Here is a 25622-nt window from a genome sequence, read left to right as displayed (position 1 = left end):
CACTGTCCAAATATTTCTGGACCTAACTGTATACTGTACTTTCTGACAGTGACACCACAAGCAAACCCTAATGCTCACTTATTTCAAGTGCTTTATAATAAATTATTATTATTATTATTATTATTGTTTATTTATAGAGCACCATTGATTCCATGGTGCTGTACATGAGGGGGTTACATACAGAATACATGTACACGTTACAATAGACAGACTAGCACAGGGGGAAGAGGGCCCTGCCCTTGCGGGCTTACATCCTAAAGGATTTTGGGGAGGAGACAGTAGGTGGGGTGTAGGTGGGGCGGCAGCTCCGCACGGTGGTGGGGCGGCAGCTCCGCACGGTGGTGGGGCGTAATAAATAAACTCTAGCTTAATAAATAAACTCTAACCAGCAAAACGTGCATTATTGTTTTCCAGATCCACTTTCAGAAAGAGTGTGGAGTAGACAACGTGTGTAGGAGCAACTTACAGATGCACTATGAGTACCTGAGGGAAAACCAAGAGCCACTTCCAAGGTCCGAGCAATGTCTCAAAGGCTTCTCATCCATTCAAGTCTACACAAGATTTTTTATTAACTTTTTATTACTTCATATACCCATATAATCTCCCCCATATCTCCTCCTATTACTCCATATAATCTTCCTATATCTCCCCCTATTACTCCATATAATCTCCCCTATATCTTCTCCTATTACTCCATATAACCTCCCTATATCTCCTCCTATTACTCCATATAACCTCCCTATATCTCCTCCTATTACTCCATATAACCTCCCTATATCTCCTCCTATTACTCCATATAATCTCCCTATATCTCCTCCTATTACTCCATATCACATCCCTATATCTCCTCCTATTACTCCATATAACCTCCCTATATCTCCTCCTATTACTCCATATAACCTCCCAATATCTCCTCCTATTACTCCATATAACCTCCCTATATCTCCTCCTATTACTCCATATAACCTCCCAATATCTCCTCCTATTACTCCATATAACCTCCCTATATCTCCTCCTATTACTCCATATAATCTCCCTATATCTCCTCCTATTACTCCATATAACCTCCCTATATCTCCTCCTATTACTCCATATCACATCCCTATATCTCCTCCTATTACTCCATATAACCTCCCTATATCTCCTCCTATTACTCCATATAACCTCCCTATATCTCCTCCTATTACTCCATATAACCTCCCTATATCTCCTCCTATTACTCTATATAATCTCCCTATATCTATTCCTATTACTCCATATAACCTCCCTATATCTCCTCCTATTACTCCATATAACCTCCCTATATCTCCTCCTATTACTCCATATAATCTCCCTATATCTCCTGCTATTATTCCATATAACCTCCCTATATCTCCTGCTATTATTCAATATAACCTCCCTATATCTCCTCCTATTACTCCATATAATCTCCCTATATCTCCTCCTATTACTCCATATAACCTCCCTATATCTCCTCCTATTACTCCATATAACCTCCCTATATCTCCTCCTATTACTCCATATAACCTCCCTATATCTCCTCCTATTACTCTATATAATCTCCCTATATCTATTCCTATTACTCCATATAACCTCCCTATATCTCCTCCTATTACTCCATATAACCTCCCTATATCTCCTCCTATTACTCCATATAACCTCCCTATATCTCCTCCTATTACTCTATATAATCTCCCTATATCTATTCCTATTACTCCATATAACCTCCCTATATCTCCTCCTATTACTCCATATAACCTCCCTATATCTCCTCCTATTACTCCATATAATCTCCCTATATCTCCTGCTATTATTCCATATAACCTCCCTATATCTCCTGCTATTATTCAATATAACCTCCCTATATCTCCTCCTATTACTCCATATAATCTCCCTATATCTCCTCCTATTACTCCATATAACCTCCCTATATCTCCTCCTATTACTCCATATAACCTCCCTATATCTCCTCCTATTACTCCATATAACCTCCCAATATCTCCTCCTATTACTCCATATAACCTCCCTATATCTCCTCCTATTACTCCATATAACCTCCCTATATCTCCTCCTATTACTCCATATAACCTCCTAATATCTCCTCCTATTACTCCATATCACATCCCTATATCTCCTCCTATTACTCCATATAACCTCCCAATATCTCCTCCTATTACTCCATATAACCTCCCTATATCTCCTCCTATTACTCCATATAACCTCCCTATATCTCCTCCTATTACTGCATATAACCTCCCTATATCTCCTCCTATTATTCAATATAACCTCCCTATATCTCCTCCTATTACTCCATATAACCTCCCTATATCTCCTCCTATTACTCCATATCACATCCCAATATCTCCTCCTATTACTCCATATAACCTCCCAATATCTCCTCCTATTACTCCATATAACCCCCTATATCTCCTCCTATTACTGCATATAACCATCCCTATATCTCCTCCTATTACTCCATATAACCTCTCTATATCTCCTCCTATTACTCCATATAACTCCCCTATATCTCCTCCTATTACGCCATATAACCTCCCTATATCTCCTCCTATTACTCCATATAACCTCCCTATATCTCCTCCTATTACTGCATATAACCATCCCTATATCTCCTCCTATTACTCCATATAACCTCTCTATATCTCCTCCTATTACTCCATATAACTCCCCTATATCTCCTCCTATTACGCCATATAACCTCCCTATATCTCCTCCTATTACTCCATATAACCTCCCTATATCTCCTCCTATTACTCCATATAACCTCCCTATATCTCCTCCTATTACTCCATATCACATCCCAATATCTCCTCCTATTACTCCATATAACCTCCCAATATCTCCTCCTATTACTCCATATAACCCCCTATATCTCCTCCTATTACTGCATATAACCATCCCTATATCTCCTCCTATTACTCCATATAACCTCTCTATATCTCCTCCTATTTACTCCATATAACTCCCCTATATCTCCTCCTATTACGCCATATAACCTCCCTATATCTCCTCCTATTACTCCATATAACCTCCCTATATCTCCTCCTATTACTCCATATAACCTCCCTATATCTCCTCGTATTACTCCATATAACCTCCCTATATCTCCTCTTATTACTCCATATAACTTCCCCTATATCTCCTCCTATTACTCCATATAACCTCCCTATATCTCCTCCTATTACTCCATATAACCTCCCTATATCTCCTCCTATTACTATATATAACCTCCTTATATCTCCTCGTATTACTCCATATAACCTCCCTATATCTCCTCCTATTACTATATATAACCTCCTTATATCTCCTTGTATTACTCCATATAATCTCCCTATATCTCCTTCTCTTACTCCATATAATTTCCCCTATATCTCCTCCTATTACTCCATATAACCTGCCTATATCTCCTCCTATTACTCCATATAACCTCCCCTATATCTCCCCCTATTACTCCATATAACCTCCCTATATCTCCTCCTATTACTCCATATAACCTCCATATATCTCCTCCTATTACTCCATATAACCTCCCCTATATCTCCCCCTATTACTCCATATAACCTCCCTATATCTCCTCCTATTACTCCATATAACCTCCCTATATATCCTCCTATTACTATATATAACCTCCTTATATCTCCTCGTATTACTCCATATAACCTCCCTATATCTCCTCCTATTACTCCATATAACCTCCCTATATCTCCTCCTATTACTCCATATAACCTCCCCTTTATCTCCTCCTATTACTCCATATAACCTCCCTATATATCCTCCTATTACTATATATAACCTCCTTATATCTCCTTGTATTACTCCATATAACCTCCCCTTTATCTCCTCCTATTACTCCATATAACCTCCCTTTATATCCTCCTATTACTATATATAACCTCCTTATATCTCCTTGTATTACTCCATATAACCTCCCCTTTATCTCCTCCTGTTACTCCATTAAATCTCCCTATATCTCCATTATCATTCCATATAGCCTCCATATTTCTCCTCCTATTACTCCATATAATATCTTGATATCTCCTCTTTTTACGGTATATAACCTCCAAATATCTCCTCCTATTACTCTATATAATATCTGTTATATCTCCTCCTATTACCCTAAATCATTTGTCCCTATTACTTTCTTTATCCTTTTACCATAGAGTGGATGGAGTTCAGATTCTCTATTTTGACCAAAATGTGAAGATCCTGCAGCTACGAATAGTTGTGACGAATGCCCCTACTCCCACCTCATCGGCTGATGATGCCCATGAAGCAATATTAAATGTCACTACTCCGAGTGAATTGGTGATGTCTGCAGTGCGTCCAGTAAGTAGTAATACTACTGATTATATGTAGCACTATATTAAGTCTCTTGACTTTTATAATTGTATTATTGCTTTGGTAGGCTGGAGCTTGTGAAATTAAAGATACTATTGTGTGTAGACTCGGGAACCCTTTCCGCAGAAACCAAAGGGTGAGCAGCCTGTTAATTAATCTTATTGTTTTTCTGACTGTGTCCAGGTTGCGCTTTTTTTACCTATTGATTTACTCTATAGGCTGAGATTGACATCATGTTTCAAGCACCTAGAATTGACTTGAAGACCAGAGAGGTGACAACTGCCCTCCAATTGTCCACGTAAGAAAAAGCTACAGCATTTTGGTTGAATCAATGCAATGTAAAAACCATTGTGCAGTGTCTGTAGCAACTCACTACCAATTGGTTGTGACACCCACTTGTAGCTAGGACCAAGGGACCTTGGCACTTAACTTCTTTACGACACATGACGTACTGAGTACGTCATGGATCGTGTGACGTTAATCCCTGCCTGTTGTCGATGGCAGCCAGCAGCAATCGCTGCACATGTCAGCTGATTTGAACAGCTGACATGTGCGGCTACCAAGCACGGCGTGGAATCGCTACCCACTCGTGCCCGTTAACCCCTTACAGCACGCTGTGAAAATGTCACAGCGCGATGTAACAGCGGGCCGCGATAAGCATTCACTTACCCGGCCTCATCGGAAGTCACTTGATGTGATCACGTGGATCCAATATTTGCTATGATAGCACAGGGTGTGACGACTCCGGGACGGATGCGAGAGGAGAGCTGCTTTTGTGCAGATCAGAGCAATGCTGCAAGAAAGAATGAACGATCAGACTGCTGATGGTTATAGTCCCCTAGGGGGACTAGTAAAATAAAAAAAAAAATAAAAAAAACAGTTTTAAAAAAATAAAAAAACCTAAAAGTTCAAATCACCCCCCCATTCTCCCCACTGCAAATTAAAGGGTTAAAAAAAAATAAAAAATACACACATTTGGTTTTGCCGCGTTCAGAAATGCCTATCTATCTATCAAAATATAAAATCAGTTAATCTGATCAGTAAACTGTGTAGCGGCAAAAAAAATTCCAAACTCCAAAATTACATTTTTTTTTCGCCACGATTTTTGCACAAAATGCAATAACAGGCGATCAAAACGGCACTTCTGCGCAAAAATGGTATAGTTAAGAACGTCAGCTCAAGACGCTAAAAATAAGCCATCACTGAGCCTTAGATCCCGAAAAAACAGAACGCTACGGATCACGGAAAATGGCTCAAAAAGTGCACCATCATGCAATCGCACTTTTTTTTTGCAATTTTCTTGCACTTGGAATTTTTTGGCCGTTTTCTAGTACACTATATGGTAGAACATATATGGTTTTATTTAAAAGTAGAACTCGTCCCGCAAAAAATAAGCCCTTATATGGCAAGATTGCCAGAAAAATAAAAAAAAGTTACGGCTCTGGGAAGAAGGGAAAAATAAAAATGGAAAATCGCCCAGGGGTGAAGGAGTTAAAAGAATTTTCAAGGGACATTTTTTTTTTCTTTTTTCAGAAAATTGATCTGGCTGTCCTTGCTTTACATTTATTTTGCTCTGCTCCACTACAGATCCCTGCAGCCATTCTTGTAGTTTCTTACCGTTTACATCCTAAATATCCCACCAGCTCTCTCTGTGCCTCTAGACTACATTTCCAAAGAGGCAGAGCTGTATTTCACAGCCCCCTATACCCACCTTCAGGGCCTGTGTAATCCATATACAAAGCACCATCCTAAGACTCTTATGCAGTCTCAAGATGGAAATATTTCTGCACACAAATTCACCCTTCCCCCACATTTTCTATTATGTGCTACTGTGATGATCCATACCTGGCTCAGTCGCCGCTGAGCCATTGCTGGTATCCTTTCTCAGTGTTACAGGTCATGGGACGGATTAATTCCATTCTGCCTTGTTCCGGAGGACAGGCAGCTATATCCTCGCACTGCACCTCCGGAACAATGCCAGTAATAGTTCCTGCTCTGCAGCATGCATGCCTGGCTCCCGTGAGTTAAACTGATCTGTCCTGCCTCCCTGATAGCTTGTCCTGACCCGCACCCTCCTCTGTTCATCCGTACCTCATTTACTAACTCCTCGTTCCTGTCTGTAGTTGTTGTCTCAGTCCTGTCTCTCTGACCCTTGTCCTGACCTGTGTATCCTCCACCCCTGTACGTTACTTTGACTCCCTGGCCACTGATCTGTATTCTCGTTCCTGACCTCGGCTCGGTCTCTCCCTTTTGCTGTATATGTGACATCCTGGCTCCTGACACCTGACTATCACCTGGCTATGATTTGCTTACTCCTGTACTATTGACGAGACTTCTTGTTGCCGACCCGAATTGCTGACTTTTGTATCGCCCTCTTGTGGGTTATTTGCTAACTGCACTTTGGAGATCTCTCCCCAATTTGTCTCAAGTGTGACAGCTACCCTGAGATTTCCCTGCAGGCAATAATGTTACAAATGGTGACACTGGCAGCAGACAGGTTCAGTGCGCTGTGGGGGGAGGAATAAGTGATATAATGTATCAGCAAAAATAAATCTTCGTGCCATGTTAGCCGTTTGGTTAAAAAAAAATATTAAAAATTGAGAGTCCTCAGTGGCTGATACTTTTTAATGGCTAACTAAAAAGATGGTAACAAATAGCAAGCTTTCCAGAGTACTGAGGTTTCTTCATCAGGCATTTCTGACTCTGTTTCAAACTACGGCTAACAAGGAAACCTGAGCAATCTCCGAAACTTTGGGGCGCCACAATTACCGATATACCACTAACTGAACAAAATACGCCTAAAAAATACCTTTTATTTAATACTATTTTAAAAGAACGTGATTGTGTATGATAAAATACAGACGCTAGCAAATGCCACCGTATGGGAGGACGGGAGAAACCTTCAAAGACACACTTCAGTTATTCTCCCTAATTCTATGTCCCATACACATAACTATTCTTTGGATATACCACCCGTGTGCACTGCACAACATCTCAATATAGGGAAACTGATAGATCAGGATATATCAACAACCCCTTATATCACAGTTATATCACAGTTTTTTTCCACCTCTGACTAAATTAAAGCGCTCCACTCTTTGAGAGTGGAGCGCTTTAATTTAGTCAGAGGTGGAAAAAAACTGGATCCTATGAAGTACCTGGAAAAAACCGGGGGAACCAGGAATGACCCACCTATCTGATGATCAAACAGTGACCAGAGTAGGAGGATGTTTTGACTCCAAGACAACAACACCAACACCGTGGTGAGATTGTTCCATTTTTTACTATATCTAGGCGTCTCTGACGGTGGTTGGTTGATAGCGAGGTACTATTGCTGTATACTATATGAGTCACTGGTTTGATGGGTTGCGGATATACCTAGAAGGGGTTAAACTGTGATATAAGGGGTTGTTGATATATCCTGATCTATCAGTTTCCCTATATTGAGATGTTGTGCAGTGCACACGGGTGGTATATCCAAAGAATAGTTATGTGTATGGGACATAGAGTTAGGGAGAATAACTGAAGTGTGTCTTTGAAGGTTTCTCCCGTCCTCCCATACGGTGGCATTTGCTAGCGTCTGTATTTTATCATACACAATCACGTTCTTTTAAAATGGTATTAAATAAAAGGTATTTTTTAGGCGTATTTTGTTCAGTTAGTGGTATATCGCTAATTAATCACTTAATTCTCCATTACCACGTCCAGTTTGCTATATATATAGGCGCCACAATTACAGCTGATCACACAGGTTAAGACTAGCAGGATAGCCTGTGTTCTGCTTATTTTCAGGGGTCCTTCCAACATAAAAAGTTTAAAATAAAAAAAGTAGACATAACCCTTTAAATCTGCAAGACCCCCTTTACAATATTGACTTGGATTATTTTCCAGCTGGACCGTGTTCATGTTGAAGAAGAAGCATGAATATTAAAATCTGGGTCATCTTAAAGAAATGCAGCTAAGTTTCTCTGTGTTTTCCTTTCAGTTTCAGTAAACAGGACGGACTGGAGGAGGAATATGCTGAATTCTTGGTAGACTACACTTTAGATCCGTCACTTTCTGTGTAAGTATGTTACTGTGTAACTGCTATATTGGAAGTCAGGGCAGCAGGAGAGGTGTGCTTTACTGCTGCTGCTATATTGGAAGTCAGGGCAGCAGGAGAGGTGTGCTTTACTGCTGCTATATTGGAAGTCAGGGCAGCAGGGGAGGTGTGCTTTACTGCTGCTGCTATATTGGAAGTCAGTGAAGCAGGGGAGGTGTGCTTTACTGCTGCTGCTATATTGGAAGTCAGGGCAGCAGGAGAGGTGTGCTTTACTGCTGCTGCTATATTGGAAGTCAGTGAAGCAGGGGAGGTGTGCTTTACTGCTGCTGCTATATTGGAAGTCAGGGCAGCAGGAGAGGTGTGCTTTACTGCTGCTGCTATATAGGAAGTCAGGGCAGCAGGAGAGGTGTGATTTATGGATGCGGCTATATTGCAAGTCAGGGCAGCAGGAGAGGTGTGCTTTATGGATGCGGCTATATTGGAAGTCAGTGCAGCAGGAGAGGTGTGCTTTATGGATGCGGCTATATTGGAAGTCAGGGCAGCAGGAGAGGTGTGCTTTCCGGCTGCTTCTATATTGGAAGTTAGTGCAGCAAGACCTGTGCTTTAATCTACATTTTTATAGTTATTCCTTTCTAGTCACTAATCTGCAGTTATATATTTTTTCCTTTCTAGTCTCTAATCTCCAGTTATATAGTTCTTCTATTCTAATCTCCAGTTATATAGTTCTTCCTTTCTAGTCTCTAATCTCGTTATATAGTTCCTCCATTCTAGTATCCAATCTCCAGTTATATAGTTCTTCCATTCTAGTCTCTAATCTCCAGTTATAGAGTTCTTCCTTTTAAGTCTCTAATCTCCAATTATATAATTTTATCTTTCTAGTCTCTAATCTCCAGTAATATAGTTCTTCTATTCTAATCTCTAATCTCCAGTTACATAGTTCTTCCTTTGTAGTCTCTAATCTCCATTTATATAGTTGTTCCCTTCTAGTATCCAATCTCCAGTTATAGAGTTCTTTCATTCTAGTCTCTAATCTCCAGTTATATAGTTCTTCCTTTCTAGTCTCTAATCTCCAGTTATATAGTTCTTCCGTTCTAGTCTCTAATCTCCAATTATATAGTTCTTCCTTTCTAGTTTCTAATCTCCAGTTATATAGTTCTTCAGTTCTAGTCTCTAATCTCCAGTTATAGAGTTCTTCCTTTCTAGTCTCTAATCTCGTTATATAGTTCTTCCATTCTAGTATCCAATCTCCAGTTATATAGTTCTTCCATTCTAGTCTCTAATCTCCAGTTATAGAGTTCTTCCTTTTAAGTCTCTAATCTCCAATTATATAATTTTATCTTTCTAGTCTCTAATCTCCAGTAATATAGTTCTTCTATTCTAATCTCTAATCTCCAGTTACATAGTTCTTCCTTTGTAGTCTCTAATCTCCATTTATATAGTTCTTCAGTTCTAGTCTCTAATCTCCAGTTATAGAGTTCTTCCATTCTAGTCACTAATCTCCAGTTACATAGTTCTTCCTTTGTAGTCTCTAATCTCCATTTATATAGTTCTTCAGTTCTAGTCTCTAATCTCCAGTTATAGAGTTCTTCCATTCTAGTCACTAATCTCCAGTTATATAGTTCTTCCTTTCTAGTCTCTAATCTCCAGTTATATAGTTCTTCCTTTCTAGTCTCTAATCTCCAGTTACATAGTTCTTCCTTTCTAGTCTCTAATCTCCAGTTATATAGTTCTTCCCTTCTAGTCTCTAATCTCCAGTTATAGAGTTCTTCCATTCTAGTCACTAATCTCCAGTTACATAGATCTTCCTTTGTAGTCTCTAATCTCCAGTTACATAGTTCTTCCTTTCTAGTCTCTAATCTCCAGTTATATAGTTCTTCCCTTCTAGTCTCTAATCTCCAGTTATAGAGTTCTTCCATTCTAGTCACTAATCTCCAGTTACATAGATCTTCCTTTCTAGTCTCTAATCTCCAGTTACATAGTTCTTCCTTTCTAGTCTCTAATCTCCAGTTATATAGTTCTTCCCTTCTAGTCTCTAATCTCCAGTTATAGAGTTCTTCCATTCTAGTCACTAATCTCCAGTTATATAGTTCTTCCTTTCTAGTCTCTAATCTCCAGTTACATAGTTCTTCCTTTCTAGTCTCTAATCTCCAGTTATATAGTTCTTCCCTTCTAGTCTCTAATCTCCAGTTATAGAGTTCTTCCATTCTAGTCACTAATCTCCAGTTACATAGATCTTCCTTTCTAGTCTCTAATCTCCAGTTACATAGTTCTTCCTTTCTAGTCTCTAATCTCCAGTTATATAGTTCTTCCCTTCTAGTCTCTAATCTCCAGTTATAGAGTTCTTCCATTCTAGTCTGTAATCCCCAGTTATATAGTTCTTCCTTTCTAGTCTCTAATCTCCAATTATATAGTTCTTCCTTTCTAGTTTCTAATCTCCAGTTATATAGTTCTTCAGTTCTAGTCTCTAATCTCCAGTTATATAGTTCTTCCTTTCTAGTCTCTAATCTCCAGTTACATAGTTCTTCCTTTCTAGTCTCTAATCTCCAGTTATATAGTTCTTCCCTTCTAGTCTCTAATCTCCAGTTATAGAGTTCTTCCATTCTAGTCACTAATCTCCAGTTACATAGTTCTTCCTTTCTAGTCTCTAATCTCCAGTTATATAGTTCTTCCCTTCTAGTCTCTAATCTCCAGTTATAGAGTTCTTCCATTCTAGTCACTAATCTCCAGTTACATAGTTCTTCCTTTCTAGTCTCTAATCTCCAGTTACATAGTTCTTCCTTTCTAGTCTCTAATCTCCAGTTATATAGTTCTTCCCTTCTAGTCTCTAATCTCCAGTTATAGAGTTCTTCCATTCTAGTCACTAATCTCCAGTTACATAGTTCTTCCTTTCTAGTCTCTAATCTCCAGTTATATAGTTCTTCCCTTCTAGTCTCTAATCTCCAGTTATAGAGTTCTTCCATTCTAGTCACTAATCTCCAGTTACATAGTTCTTCCTTTCTAGTCTCTAATCTCCAGTTATATAGTTCTTCCCTTCTAGTCTCTAATCTCCAGTTATAGAGTTCTTCCATTCTAGTCACTAATCTCCAGTTACATAGTTCTTCCTTTCTAGTCTCTAATCTCCAGTTACATAGTTCTTCCTTTCTAGTCTCTAATCTCCAGTTATATAGTTCTTCCCTTCTAGTCTCTAATCTCCAGTTATATAGTTCTTCCATTATAGTCTCTAATCTCCAGTTATATTGTTCTTCCATTCTAGTCTCTAATCTCCAGTTATATTGTTCTTCCATTCTAGTCTCTAGCTGTACACCAGATCTGTCATTCAGTTGGGTGCTGATTGATCACCCTTATCATAAAATTCAGTATTCACAGAATTGTAAAAAGTGAGATGTACAAAACAGGTAGTGTCAGCTACTTCCCTAATGTTCACATTGAAAACTGGTAAAAATCTATAAACATGGCAGGTTTCTTCCTGCACGGCTCCTGTCTATTGGTTGCTTCATGTATTGCAGTTCAGCTCCATTAAAAGTAATTTGAGCTGCAGTACTTGACACAGCCTGTGATGAGGTGGGCACTGTCTTTGGATGAAAACAACCACAGTCTTTTAACTCTCTACAAACCCATTAAGAAGACCCAGCAGCTTAAGAAATGGTCTTGAGTGACAACAGAACAGACAAATAGATGACTCATTCCTTCTAACCGGAGTCTGAACCATGGTCATGCAACTTTGATAATGGGTTTGTTGTATTTATAAAATGTTTTAATTGACCAATTATTACTATAAGATAAGACTCATTAAGATTAAAGGACTTCTTCTGAAAGGGGTTTTTCAGGGCTAACAGACTGACTTGTAGGATCTTTTTGGATAGGTCAGCAATAAAAGAATGGTGACCTAGGCCATACATAGGTTGTCAATATGAGAGTAGTGAGATAGGCCATAGAATAAGCTGCGAATGTGGGATTAGTGGGATAGACCCCAGAATAGACTGGCAATATGAGATTGATGGGGGTCCAGCACTCGCGTCAAATAGCTGATATGTGTTCTGGCAGAAGATGGATGTAGGCATTATATGGAGCAGAATCTCATAGCACCACCCATTGTTTAGAGGGCACTGCCATTTAATTGATTACATCCAGTCACTGTCAGAAAGGATACCAGCTGATCTGTGGAGGTGTCTGACTGTAACAATCTCATACTGGTGATGGCGTATTCCACAGATATGTCATGAATATATTAGTACTGGACAAACCCTTTAGAAAGAAGCTGCTCCAATTTGTGCGATTTCACCAACCCCTGGTGATGAGCCGGTATTACTGGGTAGAGCTCCTCACCACCACTCATCTCTCATCTGCTGTAGGGAATGTACTGAGTCCTGCAGATTGGAATAATATTAATAAATCCTCTTTCTTTCCCCTTTATGACGGGATGCCCAGGGTTCCTCAGAACGTACAGACCTACTTCAGTGGTAAGGTGATGGGTGAATCGGCCATGAAGACTGCACAAGATGTGGGAGACCCTGTGTCGTTCGTATTTATGGTGAGAGATGGTTGAGGTGTGGGCAGGAGATCACATAAAGGAGGTCAGTAATGGGGGATACGGATCTAACACATATCAGCTTTTCATTGTAGGTTAACATTGCAGGGGAACCCCTCAATAATTTGGTATCCCTGAACCTAGCTGTGGAGTGGCCATACGAGGTAGCCAATGGCAAGTGGCTTTTATACCCTACAGAAGTGTTGGTGAAGATCAAGAACGAGACGCAGTGCCAACCGGCAGGAAACATCATTAACCCTTTAAATCTCACAGTAAGCCTATATTCTGTAACAATTGGGAACACCCCAGGCATTATTGTATAAAAGTATCATTAGCTTCTTTGGATGTAGAAGTGTTTCTGTACCATCTGCACAACCATAGACGGTGTACAGAAGACATGGACTCACAAAATCGAAACTGACAATTCTGCTTAACCAGCTGTTGCGGTCTCCAGGTTTGACCCATGATATTAGGAATAGCAGATATTAGGAACAACTGGCACACATAAATCCAGCACGTCAGGACAATCCTTGGACACTGAACAGTTACAAGATATGGGAAAAGATGTTGGTGAGCCTAAGGGGGGCTTTACACGTTGCAACATCGCTACCGAAATATCGACGGGGTCACGTCGTTAGTGACGCACATCCGGCGCCGGTAGAGACATCGCAACATGTAAATCCTAGGTGTGACGATGAACGAGCACAGAAGCGTACAATATCGCTGATCTGTGTAACGTCGTTCATTTCCATAATGTCTGTTTGACCGCAGGTACAATGTTTGTCGCTCCTGCAGCTCCACACATCGCTGTGTGTAAACCCACAGGAGCGACGAACATCTCCTTACCTGCGTCCCGACGGCAATGCGTAAGGGAGAAGGTGGGCGGGATGTTATGTCCCGCTCATCTCCGCCCCTCTGCTTCTATTGGCCGGCCGATTAGTGACGTCGCGGTGACGCCAAACGCACCTTCCCCTTGAAGGAGATATTGTTCGGCGGTCACAGCGACGTCGCCGACCAGGTATGTGCGTGTCAAGCTGCCGTAGCGATAATGTTCGCTACGGCAGCAATCACCACATATCGCATGTGCGACGGGGGCGGGTACTATTGTGCTGGACATCGCTAGCAATGTCGCAACGTGTAAAGCCCGCCTAAGGGCGTGTTCACACATTGCGTTTTTTTCTGCAACGAGTGGTGGCAGGAAATATGCTGTGTAAATGCATTTTTGCAGCGTTTTTAAGTGCATTTTTTTTACATTCATTTAAAAAAACACCAACAGCTCAAAAAATGCAAGGAAGCAAAAGCGGCGTGTGATTTTTGTATTCTCATTCACTTTGCTGGTAATGTAAAATGCAACATTTTTGCAGCACAAATAGAAACGCACCAAAACACGTTGCAAAGACGCCATGCGTGAACATGCCCTAACAGTACGTGCTTCATTGTGCAGTGCCTCTGCTGGAGACATTAAGAATTACACCTCCCAGTAAAATGAGTGGGCTATCCATATAAGCTATGAAGATGCGGAGTCCTCTAAAGAACAGATCTTGCACACTGACTTGTAGGGGTCTGAATGGGGCGCACACTTAGCTTTTATACCTTTTTTTTTGTTATTTTTGACACTAGTAAAACAAAGATGCCTACTGCAATATTACTTTTACTTGCCAAGCTGATGGGCACAGACCATCTTAGCGTCTTGTTTTTTTATGTTTTCTTCAGTTATCTGAGAAAAGAAGAAGGAGAGATACTGTAAAGTTTGAGTTTCCAGATGTACAGGTCTTGCCAGCTGTTAAAAGGCCGAACACTGTTCTGGTAAGAATCGCGAGTCATCAAAACACCCATAAATCTGAAAAATGCTTCATTGGTTTAGTGGGGGTCATTCAAATCATGAGATAGTTATTGTCCCACCTTCTTTTTTTTTTATTTTTCCTGCCTTAAATTTGAGGATGACCCAAAACGAAGTTCTCAACTGCCATAATGTATAAAAGTGCAGGACATCAGAAGATCACCAGGGGGCGCTATAACAAGTTTGTTATAGTTATGCCTGAACAGAGATTGTCTTTTTTTTTTTTTAATTTCTCCATTTGAAAACTTTCTCTGTTTTGCTGGCTCTAATAGACTAAAAAAAATGTAATTGTGGGACAACCCCTTTAAGGAACCATCAGACATTTGGTAGAACCTAGATTTTGATGATGATGATTTCTTCTTAATCCGAATCACTATACTTTGTACTTGTCATGGTCTCGTGTTTTTCTTGACTTTGCGGGAAAAGACTAGTTACCTCTGTGGTGTAATGTGGTGATGTTAATGTAACATCCTGTATACTAATCCAATGCGTTATCCTTACAGAGGTGTGGTGGGGGAGGGGCCAACTGTGTGCGTTTTGAGTGCCCTTTAACTGACATGGAGACATTTGCCAATATCACTGTGCGTGCAAGAGTCTGGAGCAGTACGTTCTTAGAGGTGAGGAGTATCTAATATATAAAGCTGAGTATGTCCGCTAAAGGAATTTGCACCGTCGCATTTACAATCATGAAATTTTGCACAGACACCCCATGTGACCCAGAGAACATCATAGACTATGTTTTGACACGCTTTACAGTTACTCTCCAAAATCCTGCCTCCATTAAACTGAATGGAGGTGGGAGCTACAGGCTATTAATAGCAACTGTCAGTGGTTGCTATAGGAACAAAATAAACTATTAGTATAAGAAGCTTATGTGTGAGGTAATATGATGTCGGTGGGGAGATGGATAGAAGGAGACAGACAGACAGAGACACAGACAGAGACAGACGTGGAAAGAGAGACGTGGAAAGAGACAGACGGGGAAAGAGACAGACGGGGAAAGAGACAGACGGAGAAAGAGACAGACGGGCAAAGCGACAGACCTGGAAAGAGACAGCCGACCAAAGAGACAGCCGGGGAAAGAGAGAGAGACACAGAGATAGAGAGAGACAGACAACACAGAGATGGAGACAGACAGACTGATACAAATACAGACACAGAGATAGAAACAGACAGACTGATAGAAATACAGACAGAGAGATAGAAACAGACAGACTGATACAAATACAGACAGAGAGATAGAAACAGACAGACTGATACAAATACAGACAGAGAGATAGAGACAGACAGACTGATACAAATACAGACAGAGAGATAGAAACAGACAGACTGATACAAATACAGACATAGAGATAGAGACAGACAGACTGATACAAATACAGACAGAGAGATAGAAACAGACAGACAGAGACATAGACAGACAAAGAAAGACACAGACAGAGAGACAGACAGACAGCGACACACAGACAGAGACTGGGAGAGAGACAGAGAAACAGTTACTATCCCGGGCAACGCCAGGTACTACAGCCAGTTGATTAGTAAATGCTTCATTTTTTAGGGTAATGTTATGTACACAACTCTGTAAGGCAGAATATGGAGTGGGTACTACATGGGTCAACTTTTTAGAGGCCTGTAGGCACTCTGTGCTGCCATATAATGCCTCCATAAGGAGTGTGAGCCCAAAACATACTAGTGGTGCCATTTTATGGATCAATTTCAAATAGTAGATAAAGAATTGCTTATAAGGTGAAAAGGCTCATCTTAAGAGGGGTCTAGGCAGTTACCCCTCCACTAGCACTCTCGAAACACCAACAACCAGCTAGCAATGAAGCAGATGAAGAAAGATTCCTTTATTCTCTTATTGAGGTATCAACAAGTACTTCATAATTTGAGACTCTTGGGCCTCTTTCTCAATTAAGAAAAAAACCCTTGGTATTTATGTTACTTTAAAAAGAGGATCAGGAGCATCGAAACGCATGGAACTATGGAACTTGTTGATGCCTCAATAAAAGGAATCTTTTTTTTATCTGGCATTGTCAGCTGGTTGTCTCTACTGTTTCATGTGTCCCTATGGCAGGGTAACCACGTACACCCTTCCCATGACATTGAATCTCCATATTAGGCTTAGGACACACGGGCATTTAACGTCCGATATGAGAGCATGGGATGCGTTATGCTAATGACCCCCGACTCCCGCTTTGCTGCGAGTGTGAGCCGAGTGTCATTATACTGTGATGCGATCCTGGGATCAGATCACAGCTGCGGAGGAGTGGGAGGAACTAATCTCCCCATCTCCTCCATTATCAGCTGATGCGTATATCGCACTGCACTCCAGTGTCATCCAAGTGCAGCGCTCTGTTTCTCTCGCACCCATAGACTTGTATGGGTGTGATTGCAAACAAATCAGATTTCACCCACAGCATTCTGCGATTGTTTTCTTGGTCCGATTAGAGTAACATTGGTCCAAGTGGAATGCAATTTTTTATCACATTCCACTTGCTCCGTTTTACTCGCCGTGTGTTTTTACCCTTATGGATCAAGACCTCTCATATCCCTGGCAACTCTGTATCTAAAATGTCACCTTTTCCTGATATTCCTTAATTCTCTTTTTACCTTTGTTCCTTCAGGATTATAGATACGCTGACAGAGTTTGGGTGGAAGGATTCGCAGAACTTTATCTGAAAACCGATATTGACTCTATAAAAATGCAGAACCAACATGTCTCAGTAGGTGACACTTTGCAATGTCAGATCTTCAAATTATGAATCTGTATTTTCCTCATGAATTAACCATACTTTCTTTCTACTCTTGTTACATTGTGAATACAGTTTTCAGTCACCATAGACTCGGAACTTGTAGAACCACCTCCAGCTGAACTCCCGCTCTGGGTGATCATTGTTTCAGTGGTGTCTGGAATTTTACTTCTAGGCATTATCATTATCATTCTGTGGAAGGTAAGAGATGAAATCCAAACAAACAGGATCTCCTATGTAAGCTTAGGGGCATAGCTTGGGAAGCGGCCAGGGCCAGAGGGTGCCATCAAGCCAATTTGCCTATGCCAAGGTACTAAGCTCTGCCTTTGCTTCTGAGAATTACTTACTTATTGTTAAAGTTAAAACCTTACCTGTGTCTGGATGGGGAGATTAGACAGTGGCCAGTATCAACTTTATTTGGTTGATGATCAACAGAGCAAACAGTCAATGATGTTTGAAGAGTAGTCATAAATGGTACATTCTCTAAATGGGCTATAGTCAGCAGTGGGAAACACAGGGATCTGTGCTGATTCTTTTTAATTTCTTTATTAATGACCTAGTGGATGTGATTGAGAGGAAAGTGTCAGTCTTTGCTGATGACACCAAACTATGTAGGATATTAAAAACCCTTGATAGTACAATAGTACAAAAAGATCTGGATAAGATGTCAGAATGGGCAAACACTTAGCAAATGAGATGTAATGTTGATAAATGTAAAGTAATGTACCTAGGATGGAGTAATCCTATTGCTGCATATATATATATATATATACTGTGTGTTTGTGTATATACAGTTAGGTCCAGAAATATTTGGACAGTGACACAAGTTTTGTTATTTTAGCTGTTTACAAAAACATGTTCAGAAATACAATTATATATATATAATATGGGCTGAAAGTGCACACTCCCAGCTGCAATATGAGAGTTTTCACATCCAAATCGGAGAAAGGGTTTAGGAATCATAGCTCTGTAATGCATAGCCTCCTCTTTTTAAAGGGATCAAAAGTAATTGGACAAGGGACTCTAAGGGCTGCAATTAACTCTGAAGGCGTCTCCCTCGTTAACCTGTAATCAATGAAGTAGTTAAAAGGTCTGGGGTTGATTACAGGTGTATGGTTTTGCATTTGAAAGCTGTTGCTGTGACCAGACAACATGCGGTCTAAGGAACTCTCAATTGAGGTGAAGCAGAACATCCTGAGGCTGAAAAAAAAGAAAAAATCCATCAGAGAGATAGCAGACATGCTTGGAGTAGCAAAATCAACAGTCGGGTACATTCTGAGAAAAAAGGAATTGACTGGTGAGCTTGGGAACTCAAAAAGGCCTGGGCGTCCACGGATGACAACAGTGGTGGATGATCGCTGCATACTTTCTTTGGTGAAGAAGAACCCGTTCACAACATCAACTGAAGTCCAGAACACTCTCAGGGAAGTAGGTGTATCTGTCTCTAAGTCAACAGTAAAGAGAAGACTCCATGAAAGTAAATACAAAGGGTTCACATCTAGATGCAAACCATTCATCAATTCCAAAAATAGACAGGCCAGAGTTAAATTTGCTGAAAAACACCTCATGAAGCCAGCTCAGTTCTGGAAAAGTATTCTATGGACAGATGAGACAAAGATCAACCTGTACCAGAATGATGGGAAGAAAAAAGTTTGGAAAAGGAAGGGAACGGCACATGATCCAAGGCACACCACATCCTCTGTAAAACATGGTGGAGGCAACGTGATGGCATGGGCATGCATGGCTTTCAATGGCACTGGGTCACTTGTTTTTATTGATGACATAACAGCAGACAAGAGTAGCCGGATGAATTCTGAAGTGTACTGGGATATACTTTCAGCCCAGATTCAGCCAAATCCCGCAAAGTTGATCGGACGGCGCTTCATAGTACAGATGGACAATGACCCCAAGCATACAGCCAAAGCTACCCAAAAGCTCATGAGTGCAAAAAAGTGGAACATTCTGCAATGGCCAAGTCAATCACCAGATCTTAACTCAATTGAGCATGCATTTCACTTGCTCAAATCCAGACTTAAGACGGAAAGACCCACAAACAAGCAAGACCTGAAGGCTGCGGCTGTAAAGGCCTGGCAAAGCATTAAGAAGGAGAAAACCCAGCGTTTGGTGATGTCCATGGGTTCCAGACTTAAGGCAGTGATTGCCTCCCAAGGATTCGCAACAAAATATTGAAAATAAAAATATTTTGTTTGGGTTTGGTTTATTTGTCCAATTACTTTTGACCTCCTAAAATGTGGAGTGTTTGTAAAGAAACGTGTACAATTCCTACAATTTCTATCAGATATTTTTGTTCAAACCTTCAAATTAAACGTTACAATCTGCACTTGAATTCTGTTGTAGAGGTTTCATTTCAAATCCAATGTGGTGGCATGCAGAGCCCAACTCGCGAAAATTGTGTCACTGTCCAAATATTTCTGGATCTAACTGTATATATATATATATATATATATTAAATGGAAGTGTAAACTGCAGCATTCAATGTCAGGCAGCAGCTGCAAAAGCAAACAAGATTTTAGCTATGCAACTATGTAGTGTGGAAGCAACAACCGCATATTGATTTCCTAAATCATTGGTCAGCACTCAATCCCGGTTAGTCTATCTGGCCCCGTTGTCTGACATGATGCTCTGATGTTGCTTTAGAAAGTAACCATTGCTGATGCATGTTCACCAGGTGAAGGATTCTGTAGATTAGATAACATTATGGACTGGACCTTTTAAATGTGTAACATAGCAATTATAGACATTTGTAAGTAGTGCTGGGGTTCCTTGGACCAGTAGAATAACTTATAAGGAACAGACCAGAATGGCAGGTGATTGTCTCCTAAGTCTCCTCCAAATGGGGTTGTCGCCTGCTGGACCATTGGAGCCATGTTGTATCAGAGCATGGGCCCATTGAAGGATCCTCTGGTGCTGCCATGAACACTATATCTTTTAGCCCCTGCTTGATGTAATTTTCCTTGCTTGCTTAAAGTGGATTATTCATGCCCTCCCAATTCACAGACATCTTCAACAGTTTTTTAGCCCAAGACAACTAAGGCTCTCTGGTCTCTTACACTGTTGTTTTTTAATAAATCTGTGACACTGCCCTATGATTTTTCCTGCTCGGCCCTTCACCAATCTCATGCCTTGTAGTGTGGATTCTTCCGGAGAGCCAACACTCGTGCCAAGTATGAGGTCAGAGGTCAGAAGGCTGAAATGAAGGTGCAACCATCGGAGACAGAGAGATTAACACAGGATTCCTGAGTACGACCTCTGATCACTGCCCCCCAACCTTGCCCCTCGGGTAACCAGACAATCTCAGCCAAGCTTATGCAAACCTTTCCCGCCTCCTCCCACTTTTTGTCTTCTTATGTAATGGTCTCCATGGTGCCTACTTACTATACAATCTTAAACCTAATGTCTCTTCTACAGCTTATGGGTCTATCTTCACACTTATCTAGTTTTTCTGGAGTAATTTTACAAAAAAAATCTTACATTTTTTTACTTTTATGTTTGTTTCACACTTTACCATGTCCAAACGTCACCCTTACATTTTCCCTACAACTCACATCACATCATCTATCTCTTTACTATCTCCTTTGTCTTCATCACCATATTAACCTGTTCTTACACATAATATCACCGTCTACGGGACTGCCACATATGAACATATTGGACCTCTTCTTGTTTTCTCTCGTCTTCATCTCATCTCTACCTGATTTGTCAACTATCTCATGACCTTTTGTGTCCATCTCAACATATTCTAACACCCATATTGTTCTTCCCACCATGTCTCTTTGCTTCTCATGATTCCATAGGTTGGATTTTTCCATCGTGTCAGACGTTACAGCCTGGGTCAAACTCACTATGCTGTGTGTGTCCGCCAAGAAGAAAGACAGGAGCTGTGTGGCAGGCTACCTAACAGCCAAAGACATTGGGTCACCACCTGGAAAGAAACGGCCAGATACTACTGACAGCAATCTACTGCCAAGACTCATCGGGAGCTGGACTAACTCCTTCTATGACTTTGGCTTCTCAAAGATATCAGGGACATTACGAAATGGGTTGGGGGGGACGCCGGGCTGCTATAGATTATTTTATGAATGACTTTATATAGGAATCTTATTATTTTACCATGTCGAAATAGAAAAAAAAAGGCCAAGGTATCCTGAGGCACTGGAATTTGACAGATTTCTATCTGACCTTGGTGCCATGAAAGAGGAGGTATGACCTAACACTGGACTAAAGACTATCCTGCTGTAGCACTGGAATCATGGAGACACTGGAGGAACATAACTTATGCAGATCATGGGTACGGAGACCTGGACTCGGTCTATGCTTTTTATGACTTTGGCACTGAAAAAATAATGCATTATTAATAAAGTTTTTATTGTATTTTTGACCAAGAATGTCCAGATTTGAAGCTCTGGAAAAACCACTGGAAAACGTTTGGCTTACACTGGATGAACTGATTCTCTCATGGAGATGACTCCTCATATATATTGCACATAATGAACCTGTATATTTTTTGTGTGCCATAGAGATTAATGGACCCATATAGATCATATGTATCTGGGACAGTTATAATGAATGAAAGCTTAATCTAATTCCCAAATGCTTGGTATCATATAACTTGGTTGATGTGGTATATGGAGATATCATACTCTTCAAGTCTTTCCATTATGTTCAATCCACTCCGAGATATTGTAAATAATATAGAATAAAGAAAATCCTGGATGTGTAAATCATTCTGTTTGTTCTAGGGGTTGTAAGTAATCTATTTTGTTTTTGAAGGCTATCTAGATGATGACCTAAGGTACCGTCACACTTAGCGACGCTCCAGCGATCCCACCAGTGATCTGACCTGGCAGGGATCGCTGGAGCATTGCTACATGGTTGCTGGTGAGCTGTCAATCAGGCAGATCTCCTCAGAGATCAGCCACCAGCGACCCGTGTAACGACGCTGTGCTTGGTAACCATAGTACACATCGGGTTACTAAGCAAAGCGCTTTGCTTATAGTTACCCGATGTGTACCTTGGCTACTTGAGCAGGGAGCCGGCTTCTAGAAGCTGCGGACGCCGGTAAGCAAGGTAAATATCGGGTAACCAAGCAAAGCGCTTTGCTTGGCTACCTGATGTGTACCTTGGTTACCAGAGTCCGCAGAAGCCGGCTCCCTGCACATTCAAATCGTTGCTCTCTCGCTGTCAAACACAGTGATGTGTGCTTCACAGCGGGAGAGCAATGACCAAAAAATGGTCTAGGACATTCAGCAACGACCGGCGACCTCACAGCAGGGGCCAGATCGTTGCTGGATGTCACACACAGCGACATCGCTAGCAAGATCGCTGTTGCGTCACAAAAACTGTGACTCAGCAGCGATGTCACTAGCGATGTTGCTTAGTGAGATGTGGCCTTTAATCACAGGTAATACAACTGCTGAGATTTTTATGGATCAGCTGTCATCTTTGAAGGAATCCATCATTTAGCAATCAATTTCCCTGTTGCGCCACCACAGGACAAATAATGCATTATATGGTGCTCATTGACATCCATACACTATCTATGTAATGCATTGATGTCCATAGGTCCTCCTGCCCAATCATTGGAGGTCCTAAGGGCAGGAAACATCCTCTCTTAACTCTATTTCCTTATAGACTCTTTAAAATGTGTTTTGTAAACCAGAAAACCCTCATTCAGACGTCCGTTTTTCACCTAAGTGTTCTATCCGTGGTTTTCATGGATAATAAACGTACCCATTATAGTCTATGATGCTGTTCACATGTCCTTTTTTTTATGTATTTATTTTTATTATTATCAGCGTCATGGTTTAAAATCACCCATAAAAGTCTGTTAAATCACAATCAGCCCACAGATGGCATCAGTATGTGGCCTATGTGCTCTGCGTTATTAGCTTTGTCATTTATTTATTAATTCAGATATTACTGATGGTAAAACTGACACTGTCCAAACACTGGTGAAACCTGGATCCAATTCATTGATGACACTTGTACAATTTTTTAGCGTACATGAAGAATCACGGGCTTCTGACTGAGGACCGTAGACAGGCTGTATGTAACATGGCCACATTTCGATGTTTGCAGACACAACACCCAATTCCTGATGCGTCTGCTGAATTACACCCAGATAACCAAGATCTAAGTTCAGTTCTGTACATATGAGTGTTAAGAAATACTTACCAATGATGGTTTTGATGCCCAAAACCAAGATATTTAAAGGGTTTTTCCTCAAACATCAACTCCAAAAAAGGGAATAACTTGCTGATTGTTTGGGGTATCACGAGGAATCCTGAGATCGGGGCTGTGAAACCTTGAGAATAATGCTCTGCAACCCCATCCTGAATGGCATAGTGGTATGCATGCACTACGTCTGCTCCACTCATTGTCTATGGGAGTGCTAGAGAACGCCAAGTGCTGCAGTCCTATAAAATTGAATGGAGTGTAAGACGAGCCTGCCCAACTCCACACTGTTCAGAACAGACCTGCGCAGCCCCATTCATGGGACACTAGAGTCTTGATCTTGGATAGAGTATAACTTGATTATTTTGGTGAATAATCCTTTAAAACTCGTTCTGAGAACACCCCCAAAAACACCAGAAATGGCCCCAAACTGCCCAACTTTGGAAAGCATTACACATTGATGGGATGATTCAGTAAATCCTGCTTTGAGCAGGGGGTTGGACTAGATGACCCAAGAGGTCCCTTTGAACTCTGCCATTCTTTGCTTCTATAAACCTATCTCCTTTTATAGGTCCCTGACATATTGTGCCAGCAAAATCAGGACTGTTGATAAGTATGCTATGGCTTTGATATATGCGTAAAATCACACCAAGATTATGGTCTATCTGAATTTGGCCTAATTTTTTGTGTTCTTTGAATAATAATAGAGGTGAAGACCAAAACCCAAAGCAATATGCTGCTGATTGCAAGAGAATCGGACGAAAATGAGGGAAATTCGATTGATCACCTAAGCTTAACTTTACTAATAATGTATCCACCATGACATAGTTAACCAAGAGTTGCTTTATAGAGAAAAGATTTAAGGATTTTTTTCGCGTTCATGTAAAAGTTCTGTTTTTGTGAAATGACTTTGTGGTCTCTGTTTAATAACTGGATTGTTTTTTTTATAATCTGGGTCAGCATTTGAGCTATTGTACTTTTTACTTACCATTTCCAGTATTTTTTGTTGCCATCATTAAATGTGAACCAGATAAAGTCCAAGTGAGATACAAAGGATATGAAAAAGCTATACACGTTAAAATGCCAGGGTTTTTATCATGTGCAAAAATCATACCAAGAAGAATAATTTCTGAACTTTTTTCACCCTTAGGATGCAGTCACATCTGCGTATAAAATATAGCTCTGTTGTTGCTCCTGATGTGTCTTGGAGTGAGATGCAAGTGTCATTCCATATGTCATGCAAGTGCTATGCAAGTGCATTTTCCCCCTCGCCTAGTCTTCCTTGTGTCGTCCGTATGTCATCCGTGTGAAGTCAGTGTGTCGGTCGTGTCATCCATGTGACATCCATGTGGCATGCATTTTTAACATGGAGTTTTCCAAACAGTCAAAAGCTAGATAGAAGACTGCATAGATGGATGGATATATAGAGAGATTTGAAACACATATCTAATGTCCCACCTGCCTGCATTTTGTAATCTTGCACCCTTTAGTGCCCTTCAGGTGGCACTAAAGGGTGTTAAGCCTTGTTTTTAGACCAAAATTAAATATTTTCCCCCCAAAAATCACTTTGGGACCCCCTTATTTTTGTTAGCCAGCTAAGGTGAAGCAGATGGCAGACCACAGCTGGTAGTAGATAGTCTGGTATTCTGAGGCTAGGGAGGCCAAGAGTTATTGGACCCCCCCCCCAGCCTAAAAATAGCAGGCTGCAGCCACCTCAGAATTGGCACATCCATTAGATGCGCCAATCCTGGTGCTTCGCCTCGGCTCTTCCTGTTGCCCTAGTGCTGTGCAAATGGGGTAATAAAAGGGGTTCATATCAGTTTTGAATTAGCAGCTGACATCAAGCCCTGGTATTAGTAATAGGTGGGTGTCTATCAGATACCCTCCCATTACTAATCGTTGAACAAA

The 25622-nt window shown here is 40.8% G+C and overlaps 1 protein-coding gene across 2 annotated transcripts in view; it reads left to right on the top strand.

Moving 5' to 3' along the window:
• Nucleotides 1-22278, top strand: part of ITGA3 (integrin subunit alpha 3) — a 126066-nt gene extending 103788 nt beyond the window's left edge. The window contains exons 14-26 of one of the 2 annotated variants that reach the window (XM_075350217.1): nt 415-512; nt 4179-4344; nt 4424-4492; nt 4575-4654; nt 8342-8419; nt 12827-12929; nt 13022-13198; nt 14640-14732; nt 15270-15383; nt 17394-17492; nt 17595-17720; nt 20670-20820; nt 21335-21424. In XM_075350217.1, the coding sequence (XP_075206332.1) occupies nt 415-512; nt 4179-4344; nt 4424-4492; nt 4575-4654; nt 8342-8419; nt 12827-12929; nt 13022-13198; nt 14640-14732; nt 15270-15383; nt 17394-17492; nt 17595-17720; nt 20670-20780 (1314 nt within the window). In that variant the 3' untranslated portion in view covers nt 20781-20820; nt 21335-21424. Of the gene's footprint in view, nt 1-414; nt 513-4178; nt 4345-4423; nt 4493-4574; nt 4655-8341; nt 8420-12826; nt 12930-13021; nt 13199-14639; nt 14733-15269; nt 15384-17393; nt 17493-17594; nt 17721-20669; nt 20821-21334 lie in introns of both variants that reach the window. The other variant, XM_075350216.1, reaches the window with a different exon arrangement.
• The last annotated feature ends 3344 nt before the right edge of the window (nt 22279-25622 follow it).

The sequence above is a fragment of the Anomaloglossus baeobatrachus genome, chromosome 5 (assembly GCF_048569485.1).
Source record: "Anomaloglossus baeobatrachus isolate aAnoBae1 chromosome 5, aAnoBae1.hap1, whole genome shotgun sequence".
NCBI lineage: Eukaryota > Metazoa > Chordata > Amphibia > Anura > Aromobatidae > Anomaloglossus > Anomaloglossus baeobatrachus.
This window is presented reverse-complemented; position numbering and strand designations above follow the sequence as displayed.